Source organism: Sceloporus undulatus, chromosome 2, assembly GCF_019175285.1.
Source record: "Sceloporus undulatus isolate JIND9_A2432 ecotype Alabama chromosome 2, SceUnd_v1.1, whole genome shotgun sequence".
Classification (NCBI taxonomy): domain Eukaryota; kingdom Metazoa; phylum Chordata; class Lepidosauria; order Squamata; family Phrynosomatidae; genus Sceloporus; species Sceloporus undulatus.
This window is the reverse complement of record NC_056523.1, coordinates 195035765-195047344: the sequence shown is the minus strand read 5'-3', so window position 1 is coordinate 195047344 and position 11580 is coordinate 195035765. Positions and strand designations below refer to the sequence as shown.

At 43.7% G+C, this 11580-nt stretch overlaps 1 protein-coding gene across 1 annotated transcript; it reads left to right on the top strand.

The window, feature by feature from the left end:
- The first annotated feature begins 11154 nt into the window (after positions 1–11154).
- NANOS3 (nanos C2HC-type zinc finger 3) lies at positions 11155–11580 on the top strand. The gene has a single exon (XM_042447655.1). The coding sequence runs from the start codon at positions 11155–11157 to the stop codon at positions 11578–11580; it is 426 nt and encodes a 141-aa protein (XP_042303589.1).

Here is an 11580-nt window from a genome sequence, read left to right as displayed (position 1 = left end):
ATTTTAATCTGATACATCTAATTGAGACATAATCCATGGGAACTACAATAAGATGCAATAAAATCAACTGTCGGTCATACAACTGTTTGTTGCTTTTGGTGCCACAGTCACTCCTGGCTACTGCCTCTGGAAATCCTTGTATTCGGGATGAAAGTCTGCAAAAACTAGAAAGTCACAATCAACATTCATTCTGTCGGTGGGTTGTGATGTTGGAGGAGAACCTCACTGATCAGTGAATGTAACTGTGGCTGGAAGGAATGCTTGGGCAACACCTTCATGGAGGCTTCAGTGAGATTGTCATGCCTGGTTTAAAGGGGCAAAAGGAATTGTCTTCCCCCACAAATACATGATTGCCATTCCAGCTTCTGTATGTTGTTCCAAAATGGTCCTGCATTTTCTGTATAACTTTAAGAAGATTTCTCCTTTAGTCATGGAGCAGAGCTAGGAAATGTTCCTTTAGGAGGGACTATACTTCCCAAAATCTCTAGCCAGCATGGATGGGAGACTTTATGATAGAATCATAGAAGCATAGAGAGTTAGAAGAGACCACAAGGGCCATCCATTCCACCCCCTTGCCATGCAGGAGCTCTCAATCAAAGCATTCCAGCCTCTGTTTAAAGACCTCCAAAGAAACACTCTCCAAGGGAGTGTGTTTCACTGTCAAACAGCTCTCACTGTCAGGAGGTTCCTCCTAATGTTGAGGTGGAATCTCTTTCCTGTAGCTTGCATCTATTGTTCCGGGTCCTATTCTGTGGAGCAGCAGAAAACAAGTTTGCTCCATCCTCAGAATGACACCCCTTCAAATGCTTAAACAAGGCTATCATGTCACCCCTTAACTGTCTCTTCTCCAGGCTAAACATACCCAGCTCCCTGAGTGGTTCTGCATAAGCCATGGTTTTCAGCCTAAGTTGTGCATCATAGGGCATAGGGATGTTATAGTTCAAAAAGGAACTTTCCCTACCTTTGATTAGAGATGTGGCACTGGAGAAGAGTGCTGAGGATCCCGTGGACAGCCCAAAAGACAAATAGGACCTAGAGCAGATCAAGCCAGAAATCTCCCTGGAAGCCAAGATGATTTAACAGGCTGTCGTACTTTGGTTACATCATAAGAAGGCACGGCTCATTGGAAAAACAATGCTAGGAAACCTGGAGGGAAGTAGAAAGAGAGGAAGGCTGCATACTAGGTGGATGGACTCTATTGAAAGGGTCATGGGTATGAATTTACAGGAACTAAGCAGAGTAGTGGAGGACAGGGAGTCTTGGAGACGTCTCCTCCATGGGGTTGCCATGGGTTGAGATGGACTCGAGGGCAGTAAATAACAGATGAGGAAGAGGCAGGCAGGGCTGGAAGTAATACTGTCCTACTCAGTGTTGAGACAGAATGCAGGCAAAATAACATCAGGTGGCCAGTTTCATGGGATTCAGGGAAGGGGCTGGTTTCCTAATGGTTGTTTTTAATAAATGCCACTTGAGGTGGCAACTGTCATCCAAAAGGCCAAAGGGCAAGATTGCAGAATGCTTTCTCCATGACCCATTTGGATGATCAAAATATTCCTCAGGTTTTTGCACCTAAACAGTAGGAAGACCATCTTGACAATAGAAGCTGGTAGACTGCAGAATAGACTCCTTGGGTGGTGTGTGTGTGGAGGGTTCTCTCCTTCTGTGGAGGCCTTTAAACAGAGGTTAGATGTCCATTTCTTGTGAGTGTTGTAGTTAGTCCTTATGGCCTCTTCCAACATAATGATTCTATATCTGCTGGCAAGACAGTTCATAGTTGTGGTTTCTGGTCTTCTAAAACAGAGGTGAGAACCTTGCAGCCTCCCATATATTTTTTACAGTTCTTTGTGGCTTTTCAGGCTCTGTGGCCATGTTCTAGAAGAGTTTATTCCTGACGTTTCGCCAGCATCTGTGGCTGGCATCTTCAGAGAAATATCAGGAATAAACTCTTCTAGATCATGGTTACATAGCCCGAAAAACCCACAAAAAACTATGGATGCTGACCATGAAAGCCTTTGACTTCACTTCCAGATATTGTTAGAGGACAACTCCAGCATTTTTTTTCCACCAGTGGCTATGAAACCAGGTCCACTGGTAGTCAGCAGTCCAACAACAGCTAGAAAGCCCATGATTCTCATCCTGGCTCTAAAAATATCCTTGGTCCAATACACTGCAGAAATAATCCAATTTCAGATTGCTTCAACTGCCTTGGCTCAATGCTGGGGAATCCTGGGAACTGTAGTTTGTTGTGGCACCACCAGACCTCTCTGACAGAGAAGGCTAGATGCCTTACAAAACTACAGTTCCCACAATTCCCTAGCATTGAGCCAGGGCAGTTAAAGCAATCTCAGACTGGATTATTTCTGCAATGTGGTACAGGTTTAGTATCTCGCATTGGAAATGCTTAGGACCAGAAGTATTTCTATTTTGGATTTTTTTTCTTCAGATTTTGGAATGCGTGTATTTACAGAGACATCATGGGACATAATGAGGCTGGAAAGAAACTGAGGATCTGTGAAATGGCAGGAACCCAAGAGTAGTACAGTGGTGCCCCGGGATACGAATTGATCGCGTAACAAAATTTCCGGGATACGAAAAAGTTACATTGGAAAAAACTGTTCTGGGATACGATGTTTTTTTCGGGTTACAAATTTTTTTCGGCGCGAAATTCAAACCGCAAAGCGCGGCTAGCGGCTTTCCAGCGCTAAAAAAAAGCCTTTTCGGGTTGCGAAATTACTCGGGTTACGAACGGAGCGGCGGAACGAATTAATTTCGTAACCCGAGGGACTACTGTACTTGACACAAATCCACATCTCACAGATCCTCATGTCTCTCTCCAACCTTGGAAATATATTATAAGCATGTAGCTCATTTTCATTTATTTTTTGGAGTATTTCGGGTTTTATAATTCCCAATTTGTACACTGCTTGCACCCTGACACAATGGATTCTGGATATGTACTATAGAACAAAACTGTTCAGCACCTAATTTGTATTGACTTATTTCTACCATTGCTCTTCTAGAGAAAGATCTTTCTCTTTAGAAGCAGAGGCTGAGAGAGGGGGTGTCTGTTTCGTTTTTCAGTACTACAACTAAAACAAAAAAAGGAACTTGCAAGTTCTGCTTAGAAGTGTTGACACAGCTTGGAATATCACACACTACAGGACTTCTTCATATGAGCAGGGAATAAGAATATCCCTTCCAACATTGCACAGATGAAAACCGCCAAATACGTGGCCAAGGAATATTGGTATGGTCAAGATGTCAACAGTTATTAATGAGGAAGAACATACAAGTTAATAGCTGCAGCAGTTTGCATTTGCCTGATTCTACAGGGAAGGGCAAGATTCTGTCAGAGAGCTGATGTGAAGATTGTAAGGATAGTCAAAGGCTCTCATGGCCGGCATCCATAGTTTTTTGTGGGTTTTTCGGGCTATGTGGCCATGTTTTAGAAGAGTATTTCTGTCTAAGAGATGCCAGCCACAGATGCTGGTGAAACGTCAGGAAGAAACTCTTCTAGAACATGGCCACATTGCCTGGGAAAACCCACCAAAAACTACTGTAAGGATACCTTCTGCCTTAGGGATGATGCATGTTTTTGCAAAGGTCTGACCTAGAGATGTCTTGCCAGATACTGACTGAAAATAGGCACTGTTGTATGTTTTTGATATTGTATATATGTTTGCTATATATATATGCAGGATCATCATGTGCAAATAAAAAGTGAAGAGTAATTAATAAAAACAGGGCCCATTGTCTTTGTTTTAAAAAGAGGTTTTATTGTAAAGCCACATTTCTTTTGATAACTTTGTTGCAACCAAACAGTAGTTCTCCAGAACTCTTCTGAATTGCTAAGGAATTTAAGCATAAAACCCCCCCGTGCATCCAAGTCTGTAATTTGTATCCAACAAAAAAGTCACACAGAAGGTGTTTTTCCCAACACTTCCAAACAATTGCTGTTGTATTTTGCACCCAACAGAGGCTAATCTAATGTAACCGGCATGCACGCACCCATTTGCTTGTAAACTTCATGAAACTCCACTGTCCCTGGAAGCTAAGCAGGGTCAGCCCTGGTTCATTACATAGATGGGCGACTGCCACAGGATCCCAGATGCTTCCTATTTCAGAGGAAGGAACTGGCAAAACAACCCCTGGGAATTTATTGCATAAGAAACACCTATTAAATTCATGGGGTCACCATCAGTCGGCAGATAACTTGGAGGTATAGGCACACACACAACACACAAACACCTTTGGTTGTTAGTGGATTGAGCAGATTAACTCTGAATGTGTCCTCAGTTAAACATACCTCCTAAATCCCAACCAAGGTGAATCGCTTATTTAAACAAGGGATTTTAAGTATCCTTAAAATGGAACATTTATTACAACAAACCACCTGGGATTATTCTATAGTTACTGAATTTAAAGACCAATATCATGCAAATATTGTTATGTGCCCTCCTGTATGGTGACCCTAAGGCAAATCTACCACTGAGATTTTCTTGGCAAGGTTTGTTCAGATGTGAAGTCGAAGGTTTTCATGGCTGACATCCTTAGTTTTTTGTGGGTGTTATGTGGCCATGTTCTAGAAGAGTTTATTGCTAATGTTTCACCAGCAACTGTGGCTGGCATCTTCAGAGAATGCATTCTCTGAAGATGCCAGCCACAGATGCTGGCGAAATGTCAGGAATAAACTCTTCTAGAACATGGCCACAGAGCCCGAAAAACTCACAAAAACCTAGTTGTTTAGATGAGTCCAAAATACACTGCAGAAATAGTCCACTTTGAGACTGCTTTAATTGCCCTGGTTCAATTGTAGGGAATCCTGGGAACTGTAGTTTTGTGAGACATTTAACCTTCTCTGCCAGAGAGCTCTGGTGTCACAATAAATTACAGTTCCCAGGATTCCCTAGCATTGAGCCAGGGTAAAGTGGTCTCAAACTGGATTTTTTCTGCCGTGTGTTTTGGACCCAAGATGTTCTCAAAAGGTAGACAATAACAATCATCATCACCTACATTTCCAAACTGGGTGTGTTATTCAGCTTTATTTCTGTGTTATTTAATATGAAAAGAGAGTTGCTGAAACAGAATCAAATTGGAGGCTACAACTTCCAGAATCCTCTAGCGGCATGGCCAGCAGTCATGGTGGTTGGGGGATTCTGAGCATTAGACCCCCTCAAAAGTAATTTATCCAGAGTGAAGTCAAAGGCTTTCATGGCCGGCATCCATAGTTTTGGGGCTATGTGGCCATGTTCTAGAAGAGTTTATTCCTGACATTTCCCCAGCATCTATGGCTGGCATCTTCAGAGAATACTGGCACGGAAGAGAGTGGGGTATATATTTATCCAGACTCGGCACAATTCTACTTAAGTCATTCGTTCACATCAAAGAATTCACAAATAACAGGTTTAAATCCAAACCCACTTTGTGTTCTGGTCACATCTTGAAAGCAATGAAATAATGAGCATGAGACTCTCTTGAAAAAGGAGTATTTAGAATTCTCAGCAACAGAGCCCTAGTGCCTCACTAAACTACAAGTCCCAGAATTCCAGAGGATGCAGCCATGGGCATTAAAGTAATATAAAAGTGTTCTAATCATGTAATATGGAACAGGACACCATCCATGCTAAAAGCAACATGCCCTCCCATGCGACTGAGCCCTCGTAAGAATCAGTCACTTTGTGTCAGTGTTAACATTACAGTTATGGAAAGTATTTCAGCTGTGTTACATTCATAACTTTAAGCCAGAAGCTTTAGTAACTATAATTGCATTCATTCATATTTGCTTCATTCTTCGTCTCTATCTCCTTCTCCTCTCTTTCTGGTGTTGTGGGATTCTGGGAATTACAATCCCCAAAGAAACTTTTCCAACATGGGTTTCAGAGAAAGAAGTCATGCCAGACAAACCTGATCTCTTTCTTTGATAAAATCACCAGCTTGGTAGATGAAGGGAATGCTGTGGATATAGTATATCTTGATTTCAGTAAAGCCTTTGACAAGGTTCCCCATGACATTCTTGCAAACAAGCTTGTAAAACGTGGGCTAGACAAAGGAACTGTTAAATGGATCTGTAATTGGTTGACCGGCTGAAGCCAAAGGGTGCTCAGCAATGGCTACTCTTCATCCCGGAGAGAAGTGACCAGTGGGGTCCCACAGGGCTCTGTCCTGGGCCCAGTGCTATTCAACATCTTTATCAATGACTTGGAGGACAAAATTGGGGGCATACTTATCAAATTTGCAGATGACACCAAACTAGGAGGAGGAGCTAATACCCCAGAGGACAAGATCAAGATTCAAAATGACCTGAACAGACTAGAAAACTGGGCCAAAGCTAACAAAATGAAATTCAACACGGAGAAATGTAAGGTACTGCACTTGGGGTGGAAAAATGAAATGCACAGATATAGGATGGGGGACACCTGGCTGAATGAAACTACGTGTGAAAGGGATCTGGGAGTCCAAGTAGACCACAAGTTGAATATGAGTCAACAGTGCGATGCAGCAGCTAACAAGGCCAATGCAATTTTAGGCTGCATCGATAGAACCATAGTGTTTAGATCAAGGGAAGTAATAGTCCCACTCTATTCTGCTCTGGTCAGGCCTCACTTGGAATACTGTGTCCAGTTCTGCGCACTACAATTTAAAAAGGATGTTGAGAAACTGGAGCGTGTCCAAAGGAGAGCGACTAAAATGCTGAAGGGTCTGGAAACCATGCCCTATGAGGAACGACTTAGGGAGCTGTGGATGTTTAGCCTGGAGAAGAGAAGGTTAAGAGGTGATATGATAGCCCTGTTTAAATATTTGAAGGGATGTCATATTGAGGAGGGAGCAAGCTTGTTTTCTGCTACTCCAGAGACTAGGACCTGGAACAATGGATGCAAGCTCCAGGAAAAGTGATTCCACCTCCACATTAGTAGGAACTTCCTGACAGTAAGGGCTGTTCGATAGTGGAACACACTCCCTCGAAGTATAGTGGAGTCTCCTTCCTTGGAAGTCTTTAAACAGAGGCTGGATGGCCATCTGTCAGGGATGCTTTGTGATTTCCTGCATGGCAGGGGGTTGGACTGGATGGCCCTTTCAGTCTCTTCCAACTCTACGATTCTATGATTCTATGATAATTCAGAGCCTGAATTATCATATCAGAAGGGCAAAATAAAGCTGCTTCAGGTTTCTTGAGGTATGCTGTTTAAATGACACACACATCTTAAGAGGCCAGAAGCTGCACCAAAGCTGCACTCCAGACTTTAGGACTGGAGCGTGGCTTTGCACGGCTTCCATCCTCTTAGGACGCATGCAACATTTAAACAGCATACATCCAAAGAGACCTGAAGCAGTTTTATTTTGGTGTTCCTTGGTCTGGGTCCATCCCCACTCCTTAATGGTGCTACGAAAAAGGTTAGTGCTTACAGTGGCAGAGGCGCCCACCCTGTGCCAGGTTCTGCTCTGCTCAGTTTCAAAGGCAGAAAACCAGAGGAAACCAAATTGTTGCCCTTCTTATTTTGGACAACAACTCCCATCAGCATGTGGGCATGCTTGCATGAGCTGATGGGAATTGTAGTCCACATCTGGAGGGCACCAGGTTGCATACCCTCCAACTGTTCTGCTTTGGCAGGAACAATCCCAGTTAACCCTCTGTAGTCATCCCCCCAATATAATAAATTGGTATCAAATAGTAAGCTTGTTTATCCTACAGTTCCATGTACATGCGTATTTCCTGTATTTAATTTAAATAAAATTCAGTGTCGCTTACTGCAACACTTGTCTGTGAAATGTCGAAAGGTATGAGAAGTTGGCCATGTGCCCTGACCTAAACACAGCGAAACTGAACAGTGAAGGATAATAAATCGATGGACAAATTGCTGGTGATTCTTGACTGAATGTCATGGTGGCATAATAGCAGTTAAAAGCTCTAAGGAAGAGTCCTGACTTCCAATCCTCTGGCCATAAAGCTGACCTTTTTGCCTTGAACCCCTCACTGTCTCCCAGTTGAAAGACCTTGCAGGGTGAAAAGGGTGTTGAGGGAGAAAAGACAATGTAAACCAACTTTAAGACAGAAAATAAAAATAAAATACCTTCCTGATCCCAAATAAAAATGATTGATTCCCTTAGTATGGAAGGTGTTTACGGTGAGACCTTGAGGAGAGTTGAGAAACAAAAGACCCTAGAAAAGGTTGATTTCTTCTGGGCCAAAAATATGTTTTATTCTAAGGACCCAAAATAATAATTATAATAATAATATTTCCTTCTTAGTATTCCATCCAATAAGAGCCAGTGTGGTGTAGTGGTTTGAGCATTGGATTACAACTCTATAGAGACCAGGGATCAAATCCCTGCTGGGCCATGGAAACCTATTGGTTGAGCTTGGGAAAGTCACACTCTCAGCCTCACAGAAGGGCAATGGCAAACCTCCTCTGAACAAATCTTGCCAAGAAAACCCCATGATAGGTTTGCTTTAGGGTCGCCATAAGTCAGCAATGACTTGAAGGCAGACAAAAACAACGCCAGAAATAGAATTTAAAAATATAGCTGCGTTAGTCTGTAGAATCAATATTTTGTAGCACCTTTGAGACTAACTGAATGAAAGAAGTTAGCAGCCTGAGCTTTCACAGACTTCAGTCTACTTCCTCCAATGCATTTGGTGGAGTGGAAGCCAGGTACAGACCTAAAACGTGCAAAGTACTCTTGCAGACAAATGGAAATAAGAATAAACTAATGTTAAGCATTAGTCCCACTTATTACTTCTAATTTAATTTGAACAAATCGTAATATGAAAAGGCAAAAATACATTTTAGAGCAGGGGTAGGCAACCTTTTTGAGCCGGGGGCCGGGTTGCTGTCCCTCAGACAACTGGGGGGGGCCGAAGCCAAAAAAAAATAATTAAATTTTTTTTAAAAAATTAATTAAATAAATAAACCGGGACAAATGTAGGACAAAATTTTCAAATGGAGGACACTTTTTTTAAAAAAAAATGGAGGACATGCAAAAAAAATTGCTGATCTTTTAAAAAATGTTAATATAAATGCATGTTTCGGAGGCTTCTATAGACAATTGCCCCCCTTGCCCACCGCTTGGCCCCCCTTGCCTGCCGCTTGCCCCCCTTGCCCGCTTCCTCCTGATAGGCCAAAGGCCCCACGCCCTCACGCGAGAGTCCAAAGGCTCTGGCAGCAATCGGCGGCAGGACCGAGCTGGGGCCGGTCCTCAGGCCTTGCCGGGCCGCATCCGGCCCACAGGCCACAGGTTACCTACCCCTGTTTTAGAGAAACACAAAAAGTTAAGCATTAGCAGTGGCATTGAAGTTAAACACACAAAAAACACTAGGAGAAGGACTCAAAGACACAACAGCGTTCCATTTGTTAGGTTTGTGAGAAGAATGAACCCAAGAAAGTTTGAGCAAAATGTGGCCAGAAGCTTACGACTTTTGTTTATTCATTAGTTTGTGCCTCAGTATTTGTTTATTCATTCTTTCATTTGTCAATGTTTATGATGTTTTAAAATGTATACCACCTTTGAAGGGATGATGGAGCTTTAGAAAACATACACATGGAAGTTGTGAGGTGTGTGTATGAGAATGTGCCCACAAACCTCCTCTGAAGCAACCTTGCCACGAAAACCCCCATAATGGGCTTCCCTTAGGGTCACCATGACTGAAAAATAAAGAAGACAAACAACAACAAGATATAGCTGTGTTAGTCTGTGGAATCAGCATGTACAGAGATTTTGTGGCCTCTTTGAGACCCATTGAAAAAGAAGTTGGCAGCATGAGCTTTCCTAGACTTCAATCCAACAAATGCATCTGAGGAAGTAGACTGAAGTCTGGAGGAAAGCTCCTGCAGCCAACTTCTTTCTTCCAGTGAGTCTCAAAGGAGCCACAAGATCTCTCTACATACCGATTCTACAGACTGACATGGCTATATCTAAATATACTACAGTGTATTACAGTATACTACAGTATACAGTACACTAAATATTATCTGAAGAAGTAAAGACTGAAGTCTAGGAAAGCTGCTGCCCATTTTCTTTCTTTCAGTGAGTCTCAAAGGGGGCTACAAGAAGTTCTCTCTACAGAGCAACATGAGCGCATGATCTTATGACAGACTGCTTGCATCAATGCATATACTTTTTGAACTGGTGTTTTTAAATTTTGTTATGATGACATTTTATTAATGTTTTTCATTTTTTTATTGGTGGTTTTAGATGGTACTCTGTGGGCAGGCTTTTATTTGTCATTTTGGACAGTTTTGGTCTGTGGAGTGCCGTGTAAAGCTGATGGCACCCTGTAAATAAATGTGATGATGATTTCTTTAAATATTTGAAGGGATGTCATATTGAGGAGGGAGCAAGCTTGTTTTCTGTTGCTCCAGAGAATAGGACCCAGAGCAATGGATGCAAACTGCAGGAAAAGAGATTCCCCCTCAACATTAGGAGGAACTTCCTGACAGTAGGGGCTGTTCGACAGTGAAACACACTCATTCCTCAGAGTGTAGTGGCGTCTCCTTCCTTGGAGGTCTTTAAACAGAGGCTGGATGGCCATCTGTAGAGGATGTTTTGATTGAGAGTTCCTGCATGGCAGAAGGGGGTTGGACTGGATGGCCCTTGCGGTCTCTTCCAACTCTATGCTTCTGTGGTGATGATGATATAAAGCAGTTGGAAAACCCAGGCTTTCCAAATGCAGAGGACCTTTGCCTTGGTGTCCAAGGGGGCCTTGGTGTCCAAGGAGGCTTTGGTGAGCAGAGGGGCTTTGTTTGGACCCCTGACCCCCTCCCCTCCTTCCCTGGAGGGAAAGCCAGACCACTGGCTCCAGAAAAGTGTGGGGAGGAGACCTCCTGACGCCTCCCCTGCTTGCCCTTGGCTACTAGGGGCTGGGATGGACTTAAAAGCAGCAGCCCCAGAGAGGTCTCACCAACCACCACCTCACCATACAAAGCTTGGCTGAAGCCCTACTAAGGGAATCCAGGAAGGGATTTCGTTTTGTGTCTCAAAGTCCTGTCTCTTCTCCTTGCAAGGCCATTCAACTGGGAGACAGTCCAAGGTAACAAAGAGGTCAGCTTTATGGCCAGGGGAGGATTGGAACCCAGGACTCACTCTTGACTTTTAACCTTGACACAGTCAAGAATCGCCACTTCTTTTGTCCCTTTATCCTAAAGAAAGGACGGGAGGATGGCTTTCCAGTTATGGAAAGACTACTTCCAGTTGGCCAAAGTGGTGGAAGAGATGCGCAACGGGGAGATGATGGGGATGGAGATGGAGGAGGACCAAAGGGGACCACAGCTGGCTGAAGCCAGGCGCCCAGAGGAGCAGCCAGCCATCATCTCCTGCTCCTTCTGCAGGCAGAACGGGGAGTCCAGCCACGTGTACACCTCTCACCGTCTGAAGGACGAGTCCGGGAGGGTCCAGTGCCCGATCCTGAGGAACTACACCTGCCCCCAATGCGGGGCTACTCAGGAGCAGGCCCACACTCGCCGCTTCTGCCCCCAGACCCAGCGGGGCTACGTCTCTGTCTACACCAGCAGCATCCGGAACTCCGCTGGCAAGAAGAAGAAGAGCAAGAGCAGGAAGGTAGGGCAGCAGGGATCTTGGGGATGA